Genomic DNA, 16,178 nt, shown 5'->3' on the forward strand with positions numbered 1-16,178 from the left:
GCTTTTATAATCAGCAGAATTCTGTACGTCGCACTGTACCTTAGCTTGAAAGAAGTAGACAATGAGGAAATCAAGGTCCTGATAAGGAAGACATACAAGAGAGCCCTCAGCGTTCCAATCAGCGCGTCGACAGGAAGGCTATTGAAGCTGGGAGTCTACAGCACGCTCAATGAATTAATTGAAGCCCGCCTAACGTCGCAAAACTTGCCGCCTACCCAACAGAAGGACAGGCAGAGCAGTGTTAGACTCAAACTGCCATACACGAGCAGAGCGTAAGACCGACATAAAGCCCCCGAAGAGATGGACAATATCTTACAAGCAAAGCTCGTACCAAGGAACGCGCATCCGGTATACCATGCAGCAAGAAGAGAGGCCGGAGCTAAAGCTATAGACCAACAGAAATACAGTATGTAAGAACAACAGTGCAAACTACATTGGAAGAACAGAAACGCAGTATACACAAACACGGCAGGGCCGGTTGTATGCATCATAACGATTGCCGTGAATGACTCGGATGGCAACCTTAGAAATGACGCACAAATCAGGTGCAGAGACCAAATCCAAGCGGAGTAGGCAGCCATAGAGCTCTCGGTAACCTCACAGAAAAACTAAAAGCGTGGAGGAACACCATCATAGGTAGGATCGGGCAGGCAGCGATTAGGATCCTGAAGGAAGTAAAGGAAGCCGGGAAGGAAGTAAAATTGATATGGACACTTGCACATCAGTCCGTAAAAAGGAACGATAGAGCACATTTCGCATCCCGATCACTCCAACCCCGGAATCCTCAACACATGGAGTAGCCCAACTGTTCAAACATGCTGACCATATACGCAGATATTGTACAACAATAAAAGCTAGACAGAAGGGAACACGAGACACTGGGTGAAGAGCTAGACAAGCAATGGAAAATAACGTTGAGAAGAATAGTAAGACATAATCAAGCGCAAAAAGACTATGAGCCACAATGCACACACTATGCAATAGACCCGTACCTATAGCACATAGTATGGGCCTGCCAAAATAACACATAAATAGAAAGGATAAAAAGGCCGACGATTGAGTGGTGGAAGGAAATACCGTCCAGATCAGGCCCGAAAGTTCAGTAGGAGGTGACCGAAATGGCTAGATCGGCTGGAAGACCCAATGAACTCGTGGAATCAGACGACCGACCGCCAATTTATGTCGCAATAAAACGTTTTCGCCATCACCATTACGGAGGAAACAATGACAAAGGACGCCCGTTCAGTACAGAGAGAAATACAGGATGGCGAAAACGCTAATACTGCTGTTCTTCTGTTTCAGTAGTTACGCAAAAAGACTGGAAACGTCACTGGTGCTTGCGTACAACCGTAATCCTCCGATAAAAAGAGCGTACGAAAAACAGAAAAAGAGTGCGGAAAGTGATGTACCCGGTACCTGGGCAAGCGGCCAGCAGGGTGTCCTTCACAAACGAATGCATCGCGCCCATCTAAGAAGGTGTTGATCGCGATTGATACGTGAAATCTCACTCTGGTGAACCGTATTCTCAGCATGACTTAAATTACTTAGAATGAGCAGAACTTTCACTTCAGCACATATGAAGCCATAGCCTGCGAAATGGTACTAGGTGAAATATACGACGTCGATCCCAGAGCCAGCCCAGATGCTTTTAGAGAAACTACTGAATGCAACACCCAACGCATCATCTCCGTCCGCCGGGGAACGGTCTTCCCAGAATGCTTACGTATTACTCGTGCCTAAACAAGGTATCTGTCTCCAAGCTACGGATGGTCACTTGCAACAATTGCCACTGCATTGGTCATAAGCATGGTGATCTGCACGATTGCCGAAACTTGCTGCAACAATTGTGGACGCCTACACGACCACATGTCATGTCATACTGCGAGCAGCAGACACTTAAGTGCCGTAACTGTGGCGGCCTTTACCCTGGCACAGACGCAGTGTGTCCTCGACGCATTACGGTGAACCCGACCTCCAAAGTTCGCCTGAAAGCGCCCGCCAAGCACAGAAAAAGAGGACCATCACAAACAACACAAAAACAGGAAACCTCCTGAAGCACTCAGCTAAACCAGAAGTGTGCGGCACCTGAGATTTTGTCCTCGAAGGAGAACAAAACCGGTCCACCTGCTAAGCCTCAATAGAATACCTGGTCGGAAGCAGTGCGAAGCCCCCAATACCATCCACCCAGCTCCCCTAGCCACACATCTTTGCCTCGAACTCAAGGAGCCACTCAGCGAGGTCCTCGAGGGCAGCGGAAGAGAAAAACAAGCAAAGTGGTAATACAAATGCCAAAGCGGCCTTGTTGCATCGCAACCGACGACCGCTTCCTTTGAATCCTGGATTATGAAATGTATCGACGAAAGGCAGGCAAAATTTCAAACTCAAATTGAGAACCTGCTGCAAACGTTCGTCTCGCAGCTACGAGAGCTCTTACGCAGCGAGATTAGAACACAAGCCAGGCAGAAAATCAGGATCACCATGAGAGACTATACTTTAACCCTGAAGTAAGAAGGCCCCAAAATCTACTAACCTCACAGAAAGTCATCCAACAAGATATGGCTTCACCTCTGAGCATATGTGCCGAAGCAGCTCATGGTGCCGTGCGGCATTAAGAGTCAATGAAAAGAAATGATGACGGCCAGTTAAAAGCGATCATATAAGCAGCAAGCAAATAAATCACCGAAACGGCCTTGTTCCTGCAATGAACTACAGGAAATTCGTCAAGCGTTCGGCTGAGCTGCAGCAGTGACTTGACAGACCAAACAAAGCACTCGTGCTGTTCCTTTAGGAGACCCGAAGCGAGCATATGGCGCTTCGACACTTCAATTTCTATACATCGCGGATCATAGTTCCCCCGTGACAACAACCCTGTGGTAACAAGCCCTAGATTGGCAGTAGTCTTCATTGACAAGCGGCTAAGCCAAACGATACACAACACTCGTCACTGCTGCACGAAGCAAGAGAAGTGGTCGCAGTACACGTGCTAAATGACAGCAAACAGTATATCCTTCGTTGAAGTGTACATCCGGCCGCAGCACTGAAAAGGAAGCGACGCGGACTGGTTCATTGACCTGGCTAGACAAGCTCGGCATTCCCACCTGATCATAGGAAGAAAGTTCGGTGCTGCAGTCCCAGCCTGGGGTATCTAGTTTCGAAATATTTTGACCCAAGGGGGCCGACATATTTTTAGCTTGGAAATCGTGAATCATATTAGGGCTCAAAGGAGAGTGACTAGGCAGCGATGGCAACGCCACGCAATAGCAGATTTCACCTGAGCATCTGCACAACTCAAGAGAGACTGGATGGTCACCACTGGCACACTAGGAAGCGACCATTTACGCATTGTGGTCACATTTCAAGCTCTTGAAGTAAAACCTTCTCGCCGGACGGTGAAGTTCATCAGCTGGTGCACCTTCCAGAAAACGCTGCATGAAAACGGTAAACCCAATAAAATCTCAGTCAGAGCATTACTTCTAAAATTTCAGTTAGAGCTGGTTGGTTCAGATTTGAAACACTAGAGAGCAATGCAAAAGGAATGCACAGAACACAGCAGAAAGAAAGAAACGCAGTACAGTGGCCGTCCTGTGTTTCTTTGTGTTGTGTTCTGTGCCGGTCTTTTGCGCTGCTCTCTAATGTTTCATTACTTCTGCGCTGGCCGCAGCAACCGAGAACTACGCAGCAAAGCATGGAACGTCAGCTTCATCCCTTCGCCTGTTCAATGCTTAGTCGAATCGGCTGAGAGCCGAGCAGCGCTAGAGAAAAGGCGGAAAAATGTCACTTCTGCGCACGGAACTGAATCACGCCGTGGCACAAGCAATATATTGCTCATTACTAGTTTAAATGAAGAGTATCGACACGGCACATCCTTTAAAGAAAAGCGTGGACAACTTTACGTTACATGCTTCGCCACACAGCCCTACAGAATTTGGCTTTCCGTTCAATGTTTCTGAGAACAACCTCGCAAAACAAGTTGGCCAGCAATGCTTCCCACAGCCTGCATAGTATATGAGGCCCACTCAGACACAGCGGCAACCTGTTTCCGCACATACGCATCCTATGGATAGCCCATTCGTTATGGGTGAACTTATGACGGTGCGCAGCTTCACCAAGAGCACTTGCACTCCAGGCCGTGACTGTGTTTTGTGCCGTGTTTTCCAAAAGTAACCAAGGAGACGAGCAGCGGCGTTCCGGTCTTCAGCGCTGGCTGCTGCTCCCCGCTGCATCTGTCAACTGGCTCACAGAAACTTGCGCCGTCGGTCAGTATGACAGCACTGCGAATGCGCGAAATTATGTGCCACAAATGGTAGCCGCTTACGTATCATCCAAAGAAAGAGAGCGAGGGCGAAGGCTTACGTCAGCCAGCTTGTACTCTCAGCCAGGGTGCAACAGCCACCCCTGGAGACCGCAGCGGCACCGTTTGGCTGCAAGACCACTCCGGCTGCCGATTATTCCGTTACTTTTGGCAAAGACGCCGTGCAGCTATGGGAAACACCCCGGGAAACGCTAGATATCCTTTACTAGGTAAACATGATATGGGAGTCATTCAGTATTCCCAATGACTGTAAAATTCCTGCGTAGTGCCGATAGCGAAGCTACGCTGGCTCCCTACTGAACTGGGAAACTTGCGTCCCATTTCCTTAACATCGATCGTCGACAAGCCGATAGAAAGGATGGTTGTGTTTCAAATGCAGCGGCACTTAGAAACAAACAAGCTCGACCCATTACAAACTGGCTACCGACAATGTCTGAATACTCAGCAAAGTCTCCTTCCGCTGCACCACGAGGATCTCTAACGAGCGCCGGCGTCCTGCGAGCCACCAAGTATTGCGGCCATTAACGTCAAGAAGGCGTTAGACACTGTTCTCGATTACAAGGTACCTGAAAGCGCGAAAAGAAGTAGAAGTCAGTGCAATAATTCACGAATGAATATATTCACAATCTGAACTTCGTCTTTCTCATGAACCGAGAGTACCGGGCTCTGTTAGGTTGTACACGGGACCCAAGGACACCGAACAATCTAGGAGTTCCCTAGTAGGCTGGGCTATCGCCAACCTTGTTTAACAAAGCAACGGTGGATGTTGCGCCGCGGTTAGTGGGCGTCGAAGGGTTAGTTTATAAAATCTACGCTCACGACTTTCCTCTTTCGCCGAAAGCAGAATTCATCGTGCAATAAGAGGACACTTGCCTTGACGCTATGGCCCTGTTTTTGCAGGAAGCTCGTCTCAATCTATCTCACGAGGAGGCGGTTTATGTAGCCGTTGGGAACGGACGCCTTCCAAAACCTCAAGTTAAAGAGACTACAGACCACAACATGAACGGCCACCGTCTTCAACATCAATGTGGCTCAGGGGTACTCGACTCAAACTTGTCGCACATTGGAACAAACCCGTCATCTTATCAAGCGAATAACTTCTAAAATTCGTGGCGCCAAGAAACATTGACGCGCTCTCACAGTTTATGCTGTTGAAAATGCTATTAGCCCCGTTAATGAGGAAGGGCATGTATGTAATTCCACAGAGTCCCAAGAAGCAATACGAACGTGCACCTCCAGACACGACCTTAGCCGAATGACTGAGCGAATTAAGACCCCCGACAGAATCCTGCCACACAGAAGGATGAATTTAACCATTGTATGGATACCGGAACATCAGGGAATCCCTTGCAACGATTTGGAACATGTAGAGACATGGCAGCTGCTCTTATCTAGCATCCCCCTCATGGCGTTCAGTGCAGGCCCAGTCCACAGGAAGAACTTAGCACCTCCTCGATCGATAACATCGAAGACATGATGAAGCTGAAAAAGCACAGGTCATCGCACTTGCAGAGCGACGGGTTTTCTTTGCAGCCAGCTTTCAGAAGTGGCCTACCTCATTCCTTCAGCGTACAGCCGCTCAGGCTCGGCCATCTTTCGCCGGCACCAGACATGACCGGCCATAACCCCAGCGCTCCTCGCCCGCATCAGAGAAAATGAAGAAACAAGAAACTAAGAGAGCGCTTATATGCCAACCTGAATGCACTGTTCTCAGGACACGCCTGTCGGCAGCAAACACCTCATAAGAGGATGCAAGGACCTTCAGATGTGGCGTGGAGCAGCTGCAAGCAAGGTTCCCAGGCTAGGCAACTGTGAAGGGTGGTTCTTACCGAAATGACCTCCAGACCTCACCGAAAGCTGGTCCTCGATTCGCTGTCAGAAGTCATCCGACGGATAAAGCTGTAGGGCCTGTTTTAACATCCTCATTATCTCAATATCTTATATTCCCCCCAAGCCTTTTCTCCCAACGCTCCTTCACGCGATAACATGCCAAGGATGAACGATTATCCTTTTCACTTTCTCCAGTAAACATGTTCACCAGCAGCTTACGGTCATAGCAGCAGCAGTGCAGCCAGAACCCGCCCTGGTTACAACCCAAGAAAGTACTTCGCAGACTTCCAATCGTTTGTCCCTTATTGGTTGAAACTACCCATTTAAACCGCTGCCGCATTATAGATTCTGAAGAAGCACGGTGGCAGTCGAGTCCACTAAAACCGCCCGCCACTCGCTGCATTATTGTCACCGCGGTCACAGACGACACTCGTGCACACAAATACCGTTCGTCGCATTGTTCGCTCCTTTGCACCGATAGCTAATTGGTATGGTTTTTAGCCGCGCTGGCGACTGGCTATGCCGTCGTGGCTTCTACCCCCGCGCAAAACGCAGAAATAGTTTCGTCTACTAAATAAGTCATGTCCGGTCCTTTTATCGTACTTAAACGGGCGTGACATCGGAAGATGTTTTTATCACTTGATATCACTCCCACTGCTCAAAGCGCATGCGCAGCGTTGCTATAGCGACGGAGACTGGGCTCGGCGCATTGTTGTGCACGTAGGGCGAACGTTGCGGATAGCATGGATGGCTTTGCAAACACAACAGCTTCCATTAAGGCCTACACAGTGTCCTGCCACTTCTCGGCCCTTCGGCGCGCGAGTTTTTCTGTTCTCATATGCATTTTATTTTCTTTTGTGTTTCTCTGCGAAGGCAAAAGCAAGCTCTCCGCCGTTCCCCTCCAGCACCACGCGCTGGTAGTAGCGGTTTATGGAAAGAAAATACTAAATTAGAGGAAATATTGTTGGCAGCCGCGGGAATTGCTATCTGATAACTTAAGTAGCAGACCAGCGCCTGGCGGAAATGAAATGGAAAAGAAGGTAGCAAGGAGATGTACAGGGGAGAGCGATAGCCAGAAAATAATGGAGAGAGTATGTTCTGTATTTAAAAATTCCATCAGCTGCTGTAGCTTGCACTGCTCGCGCGCGAGACACTGTTCAAAATATAAGCGACTGCCAGCGACCACTGCCCATATTTACGCAAAATTAAAATACACTATATATACGAAGCCACGCGTACGTGGCGCCCTGTTGCTAATTAATCGTGCGCACGGCATACTGCACAAGAAGCAAGGGTCAGGGGCTCGGTATAATATCGCCCGAAGCAGCATACGCAAAGCGTTCATGTCACCCGCGCACCACTTGGCGATTAGAAAACAGGACGTCAAGCCCGCCCGCCCCATGGATAAACTGAGGCTCACCACTGTTCTGTCACGGGTGCGCGCACTGCTGCTTGCCCAAAGGAGCAGTTTGAGACCGTACGGGATGATGAACTGTACGCCGCGAGCTTCTCGCGACGGTGCTTTGCGAAAGCGGCACATTACCTCATCACAGTCATTGCACGCGTCGCTGAGCGAAAATCCGTGACGCATCCGTTTTTCACCGGGCATACGTGGCCGACGTGCTTTCGAGGGATCATCCGACGCTGGAGGCGCGACAATGAGCACGCGCCGACGACGGAGATGCGCTCTCCTTGCGCGATCTGTTTTTTTGACGGAAGTGATCATGGACCACCACGCGGACATCTTCCAGGGCGAGCGGAACGTCGCTAAGAAGCAAATGTGCGGCGGTGGCGACGTCGTCGACCTCCTCGTTGCCTCCTATGCCGCAGAGGCCGGGCACCCACTGAGCACGAATACCACGTCCGCGCTCTGCAAGGAGCGCAATTTCATATCTTCCCTATACAAATGCTAGCGATTCGTGGCTGCGCCAATAATTGCGCAAGCCACGCGCTGCGAGCTGACATTAGTTTTCAGCGCGATAGTAGCCTTGACTGACTCACTTGATACCTTAAAAGCCGTTAACGGTTCACGCCGTATCCTTATTTTAGCGCATGCTTTAGAAGCTGACTCGCCGACGAAAACACAATGTCAAGACACATCCAGCCGTGATAATTGGCATGCACGAACCTTTTATTCTGTAAGAGTGCTCAGCTCGGAAAGTGACGTTGATGGAGGTGAGGTCCCGCTGTTCAGGCGCACAAACGCGTCGCGAGAAGGCTCACATGCTGTCCACATGTTTTCTTGCTTCTTTAAATTCAAGAAATGTCTTCTAAGCATTTATTGTTCAGATGCCGTTCACACGATGTCCGCCACGACGAGGTACAATGCTGGTAACGGACGAAACTTGGCACACGGCCCGCAGACTCAATCCTCAAGCACGTGATGTAACTTTGCTGCGCGCTAGTGCCTTGAACGGCTCTGGGGCCGCAGCGCCGTGGGTAGCCGACGACATTTTAAGCCTCGTCTCCGTCGTTATAGCTACGCTGCCCATGCTCAGAGAGCAGTGGCGGGGGGGGGGGGGGGGGGGAGATCAAAGTGACAAAAGACCACTCCTCATGGCAACACGTAAGTAGCAAGGCGCGTTCCAGTACGTTCTAGGCATTCCTTTGCACGTGGCAACTCGCGCATATAATATTCCTTGGGTTTATATTCCTACTTTGAATGTTCGCAAAGCATCCAGTATGACAGTGCTGGCCGAGTCACGTGAGTGCTCGAGGATGCAGTCCGGTTTTCTTCCGCTTCGCTCCTTCGCTTCGCGACCAATTTAAGGTGCTTCCCTTTTACCTCCAGACGGTCAACGGGAGATTCCAGAAATGTAGGCCACATCAAAAGTTGCTGTAGAAAAAAATGCAGGGACCAGGGAAATCTGAAGAGTGAGTGTTGCGCCACGCAGCCGGCTTCTTGAAGCCAAGCTCTCTTCTATCTATTCCTTTCACCCTCTGAGCACTCTAATGGTGGCTCTATGAGCCGTCATACGTAAATGAATTGGCCTTTAATTCTCCATGGCTACAATTTCACCTAGTGATGTGCCGGTCTCTAGGGTGCTTCTTTCCTCTGTATGTAGAGCTATCAAATACGAAAGCGTAACCTCAGAGCTATACTGGCGTCTGTTTATAAGATTGTTAAAGTAAATTAATTATTAAATTTAGAGAGTTTCTCCGCGACACGTCTCCTCTAATGTTCACGCATCCAAAACGTCGCAGGTGCTTGCCAAGGCAGGAATTTCGCCCGAGGTGGACTTATAGGGGCACTTGGAGTCCTGCTGCTCCGCACTTTTTAACTGAGGCACCCCAAAAACGAAACAACGCGGATACGGAAAGCGCTTATAGGCACGAAGGATACACAAAAAATACCTAACAAAATTAATCTGGCCACACGCACAGCAGCTAAATATTGGTGTTCTTTGGCTTCCAACATTCAGGTTGTCTTTTTTCACTCTTCCTTGTGTGATAAAAGCATACTAGTGGTTTTAAAAAGTCTTACTTCGATAGGCACACGCGTAATCATGAACTCTCGTGAGCCTCTGAAGTCCGTGGTATTTGTGGGACTTCGTCGTCGCGCTTCTACTTGCGTGACTTTGCAAGGGCGGTGATACCTGTATTTTAGAACTTATTTTCTAATTTACAAGTGCAGAGTGTTCCTTTTATGGCTAGGGTCTGGTATTCTATCGATTCAAGTAACCTTCAGTTTCTCCTCAGTGTCCCTTTAATCGGTCGAACTATGATATGTATAGAACTCGAAGCAGATCGCAAAAAAGTTGGATATATATATAGATAATTCGATATATAAATATGCAAATAGATAAGCATATCTGTGACCTAGAGGCGAGAATACATTGCACCCACGCAAGTGACGCGTTTGCTGTTAAGACGTGCCACTCCCAGGCGTGCTGAAAGCGCACTGCTCAGTAGGCGCTGCTAGGGCTCACCTGCTTCGATGTGAAGCCGGTGTGGACGGTGCTTAAGAACTAGCAGCTGCCTACGACAATATGTATATTCCTATTACCAGTGCACACAGTGGTGGCAAAAAATTACGTAAAACTAAGTTTGAGTTCATTCTAGGATTTAGAAAAACTTGAGAGATGTTGTGCCAGAGCTATTTCGGCAAAAGTTCGTACCAATGGTATCACGTTGCAGCCAGGCGCCGAGCTCATAGGCCTAGCTAAAGCTAGTCTTGCTGCTCAGAGCCCGGCGGCGCCCTGTCTAAACGTGTCCGGGCCTCTTGTCCGGGCCAGCGCGGACCGCTGCTGATCAGTTGATCAGTGCCGCCCCCCCCCCCCCCCCCCCCCCTGGACGAGCGGCTGATGCAACCATGGTCAGTCGCCTATAGTGTGTAAAAGTAAACTAGGAGGTCGGATGGTGAGCAGAGTGAGAGACGCAGCGTTCGGGTCCCCATCATTCGAGTGAGGCAATATCGAGTTCCGTTAAGCTTTATGACCTAGTGCCGCACCTTCGAAGTGTTATTGGCCAGGACTTAAAACTGTCTTAAACCTGGTCGAGATTGTCAGCAACCAAAGAAGACCACCACCCGACCAGCAGGATTCCTGGACCTCATTGAACCCCCGTAAAGTCCCTTCCAGCAGATCGGCATAATCCTGCTTGACCCTTTTCCGAAGTCAAGGTCTGGAAACAAGTGCATCATTGTAGCCTCCTACTACCTTATCTGCTACGCTGAACCAAAAGCCCTGCCGAACGGAAGAGCAGCAGAACTCGCCAAATTGTTCGTGGAATACATACTTCTGCAACAGGGCACGCCCTAAGTGCTCATCACGGACAAAACAACAGCGTTAACAGCGGAACTGACGCAAGCCATCCTGCACTAAAGTGAAACAAGCCACCGGAGGACCCTGCGTACTATCCGCAGACCAGCGGCATTACTGAGCGCCTGAACAAGACCATAACAGCCATGGTTGCCTGTTATGTCGATGCTGAACACGAGACTTCGGACGTCATCCTACCTTACGTCGTCTTCGTTAAAACACCGCCGTGCAAGACACCACCACGATGGCGCCGTTAGGCTCGTCTATGGGAGGGATGTCACAACCACGCTCGACGCCACGATGTCCAACTTTGGCGAAGAATGTAACTTCGATATAGCCGCCTAACAACAGCGTCCGGAAGAAGCACGACGCCTGGCCTGCCTGTGCACTGAAGCCCAAAAGCGCACCAACGCCTAACGCTGCAACCTGCGCCGAAGACACGCGGATTACAAGGCGAGTGACGGTGTACGGGTGTGGACCTCCAGTCACGCTACGGACTGAGTAACAAGCTTTTATGCCGCTACTTCGGCCCGTACAAAATCGTTCGTAGACTTGGAGAGCTTGAATACAAAGTAGCCCCGAAGGAGTGATGGCGCCTCAGCGGCACCGTGCACGACCGTAAGTTGTCCTAAATGTTGTGCGCCTGCAGCTTCATAACGCCTGCTAATGGACACAGTGACTGCATTTCCAATGATTGTTTTCGGACTCGCGTTGTTTATTTTTGCCGACATTTGTTTTCGTTCTAAAGAATCTGGTCGATACTTCTTAAAGGGGGGCGTAATGGCGCATAGCTTTCTAATGTTTGTTCCTTTTTCAAGGGTGCCGGCACACGGCTTCACCGCTCTGTTTGTGATGCAAGTCGCCAAAAGATTTATCTAGATTGATCGCACACAGTTGGAGCCAATTCTACGTAGTTCCAGACTGTTGCCGTTACTTTGCGCGCTGTATCTCGTATTGTTTGTAACTTTTAAATTGAGCGCAGCCGAGAGCCGCTGGCATTCTGCTCGACGATCGCCGAGCACGCTTGTTGCTTTCGCCGCCTCCGAGCCCTTCAGTTCTTTGTGGGCGTTGGTCTGCCTAAATAAACTGTTTATTTCGGAAGCCTTTCGCTGTCGTCCTCACTGCCTGCACTGCCGTCACCACGAAGTGAAAATATAATTCGATATTGCGCTGGGTGGTAAATAAGCAAATACAACTGGCATATAGCATTCAATGCCTAAATCATACGCTTACTTAAATCGCCGAGTTAATCTTTAGAGCACCACGAATATTTAATATTTTTATTCTTATGTTCTTAAGAAAGTTTCTTGTTACACGGTAGAAGAGAAAAGAACGGGCTTTGCCTGGGGCCATTATTTTATTTTCAAACTTTAATCATGGTAACGGAGCAGATAGGTGGAGATTTCCTAGGCGTTTTACGAATTTTTCAGGCACCTGAAGGCTTCAAAATTGAAGAGTGGGTCTAAATGCACTTTGCAGGTGAGCGACCATAAACAAGGTACATGGTATAGTCACGCATTACGCCTCTGCTGGTCATAAGGTTGCTTGCTGTCATTTTATTTTAGCCCTCAGTGCTGCGTCGCGCTGTCATAACTACGCCCCATAATTACGCCCGACGGTGATCTCGGATTCTGAAATAACTGTGGACCCCACCTGGCTCAATATTTACGGGTATAATGATGATGTGATTTCACCACCCTCCAAGGACTATTGCTTAAATACTGCAATTAGAGAATCGCAGATAAGAAAGCAGCACGTCAGTCAGCTGCAGGTTAAAAGTTGAAACACATATAACCGCGGAAAACACTGACAAGTAAAACTGACTGCTTGCAAATATCGCGCTCATTGGAAGCAGTTCAGAGCGACATCTTTGATTAAATTCTTGTGCGCATTAGTTCTATGACTAATATTAGCACGTGTCGCGCTTTGACCATTTCATGGATGAATTTCTGCTCTTCCTTCGAAGCTAAACGGCACGCAGCGCTGCAGGGTGGCTTTTTCGAGCGCAGCTTCGCCAACTGGAGCATTTGCTTAGAAGACATCAACCATTATCAAAAGTTCATCGCCTTTCAATGACGAAATTCTAGCAGTGCTGGAAATAGCTTTCTGAAAACAAACTCTTAATATCAAACGTCCGCTGTTGGTATGTCCCCCTGAAATGGGTTCCTCGCATTGCATTAAACTAAGCATGGCGTTAATAACTGCTACTGTGAAACGATTAAAATACCAGAGTTCTGTGCAACGTGGTAGCTTAGGTAGCGTAGAGCTCTCCTGCTGCAGTCTCCACTCTTTCTTGAGAGAACCTATTTGAAGAGCAAAATTTATATGATGTTTGCCCCGCCTGTTCCACCATGGCGCACATACTTAATGGCAGGACTCGAAAATCGGAAGTGACAAAGGTCTGAAATGTGCAAAAAATTAGTGAACACTGTCTTCGAAGCTGCGCTCACTCAAAAAGTGACAATACACTTATTCACGCAATAAACTTGATGAGTAATTATTTCTACAGCGTTAAAAAATTGTACTTTTTGAATCATGATAAAATTTATGGGTCCAGCAGGAGATCATTCATAAATATCGCTAAAAGTTACGTTATCACACAGTATGAAGACAGCTTTCGCGTTCACTGAAGATTTCTTGGGGAAGCTTGGCACTACTACGATGACAGTGGTGCCGCTGATAAGTAATATTTGGGCTACAATAACAAAACCAGAAAAGAGGCTATTTACAAGGCAAGCACCGTCCGAAGCCCGAGCGCGGTACGTAGCTCAACATGCTGGATCACGCAATAAGTGTACAACTGTCGTGGTTCATTTTTAAAGGTGCCGCGCAGCCACTCGTTTCTTTCACTGCATCTGCGCCTTTTCCAGAATAGAGCACTCCGAGCAAAGCACTGCCGACGCACGCTTGGATGAATCCAAGAACTCTGTAGAGGTTGTCGTACGATCCGCCGTTGTCACGGTAGTAGCCTGAAACAGTAGAATAAAAAATTGTGTAAGTTTAAGGTCATTTGGTGAGCAGCGGCTTAACTTTTTATCGGCAGCAGCGCTGAAAACAAAAGAAGGTGGCCAATATTAATAAATGCGTTTCTTACATTCTTTCGTGTGCTTGCAATTTGCTCTGAAGCGGTGAGTGGAAACAGCAGAACGAGAACGAACTTGTACTTTCGTCACGTACTATGCCCCTGGTGTCAGTGTCTTACAGCTTACGGTGTCTACATGATAACTCATTTCTAAGAGTATTTGAACTTGGTATGTATAACGAGAACGTGCATTTAAACACGGAGCTCTCTGAATAAATTTCCAGTATTCCTTAAACCGCTAGCCTACGTAAACATTAAAAAGATCATGACTCATAGAAAGTAATTTATTAGTACCAAGCGAGTGCATCAAAATTGAGAAATTGCTTATCTGTCGCACAGTTCGTTGCACAACACTTCACCCCTCGTGGTGAGGTTGTTAAACATCTACAGGCTTAATACTACTATAAAATTTGAATCTTCTTAATAGCTGTTGCAAAAACAATAGTTCCCGGTAACTATATTTTATAATTTTGAACGCTTTCAACCTGCAGTGGAGCTATTTACTCTTCTCAGTTTCGAAGTGCACTTTTTTTTGTTGAAAGCGTATCAAAAGGTACAGGAGGAGGCGACAGAGAAACTGCACTGGACCTGGTTCTTTTGCAGAAAATGCGAATGTAACTAATTCTATGGAAGATATGCGTTATGTTCCAATATTTTGATGTGAAATATTCTGGTTGATTGCTGTAAACAGATGGATCAATTCTGTATTCTGGAGATAGATGCCTAAGTCTTTCAATCCATTTCTGTCGTACATTTTGTTCTATGCTTTATTTTTCAGCGAAAATCATTGTATCCTCCTGTCTTTTTTTATTCCTTGTAGCTGGTGCTAATATACAGCTCTGGCATTTTTTGTTGGCATTCTGAAATGTATTCAAAATTATTTTTACTTTTGGAAGAAACAATAGCTGTCCGCCGTGCTGCCTGTGCTAACCGACATTTTCATTATCTGTTTATTGTGCACAAGAATCGGGCCCAGTGCAGAATAAGGCTTTGTATACCTCCTCCTGTGCATACCTTTGATGCATTTTCCACAAAAAGAAGTACACTTCGAACTTCGAAACTGCGAAGAGTAAATAGCTCGATTGCAGGTTTGAAACGTAAAAATATAGACAATGGCAAGACGGGCGAGTTGGTGATACATACTTAAGGGAAAATAGCGCAAAAGACGGGGACAAGTGAAGAAAACAACAGGACCAGCTCTACTCACAACAGAAGGTTTACTCACAGGAAACCAGGAATATGAACAGCGCAATCAAACAAGATAAGAAAGCAAACAAACGTGTACCTAAGTGGGATCGAGGAACGGAACTTTACTATCATGCAGGCAAACCGATGGGCTGCTAACGCACAATCTAGTTTTTTTCTTCATATAGAACGCCTCCATAGTCTCCTTAGTTATCTGCGTTCGGTGATTGTACAAAACATCGTAGTGATGAAAAGAAGGGATGCAAGATTTACGGTCTTTGACATGATCAACTAGATTCGTAGGTTTGTTAGCCTCCAATATATTAGCATGCTCAGTTAGGCGCGTGTTAATACAACGACCTGTCTGGCCAATATATACTTGTCCGCAAGAAAAAAAAATTATAAACAACTCCTTCTGAGCATGGAACATACTTCGTTTTATGTTTAATTCCACAGGTACTTTGGGATTCATATTGTTTTTCAGCCTGTCTTTCCACCTTAGCACATAACCTTTTAAGTCTTTTAGGAGCTGAAAAGACAACCCCTATTTTATACCTGTTCGCCACTGTTTTCAGGTTATGCGAAAGGCGGTGCACATACGGGAGAACTGCAACCTTCTTCCTTTCTTTCTCTCTGTCTGACCCAGGCACACCAGCTGAAGTCTTAAGTTTTTTGGCTATCTTGCTGCAGTCCAACAAGATGGCATTCGGGTACCCTACTCCTCTTAATCTTTTAGCCTGTTCGTTGAAGCTCTGATTGATCAAATGTTCTCAAGATTTGGACAAAGCAGAAAACAACGATGAGACAAAAATTCCTGTTTTTACTGTTTTAGAATGATGTGACTTGTAATTCAACAACGGCTTGCCGGCCCTTGGCAAGTATTCCCAGCAAATATGTCCCGTATGCGGGACATATTTGCTGGACATAGTCACTCATAGCCTGAGTCGTTTTGGGACGTTAAATCCCTACAAACCAAACCAAGTCATAAACTACAAAAGTGTGGCTGTGA

General features: G+C 47.4%; 1 protein-coding gene across 2 annotated transcripts in view; it reads right to left on the bottom strand.

Annotated features, from left to right (window-relative positions):
* Nucleotides 1–7,005: 7,005 nt before the first annotated feature.
* The window catches only part of LOC144121900 (monocarboxylate transporter 12-like), a 37,082-nt gene continuing 27,909 nt past the window's right edge, over nt 7,006–16,178 (bottom strand). Inside the window, exon 5 of one of the 2 annotated variants that reach the window (XM_077655343.1) lies at nt 7,006–13,871. In XM_077655343.1, coding sequence (XP_077511469.1) covers nt 13,684–13,871 — 188 coding nt within the window. In that variant the 3' untranslated portion in view covers nt 7,006–13,683. The remainder of the gene's footprint in view (nt 13,872–16,178) is intronic. The other variant, XM_077655344.1, reaches the window with a different exon arrangement.

This window comes from Amblyomma americanum, chromosome 2, assembly GCF_052857255.1.
Source record: "Amblyomma americanum isolate KBUSLIRL-KWMA chromosome 2, ASM5285725v1, whole genome shotgun sequence".
In the NCBI taxonomy this organism is placed as follows: Eukaryota; Metazoa; Arthropoda; class Arachnida; order Ixodida; family Ixodidae; genus Amblyomma; species Amblyomma americanum.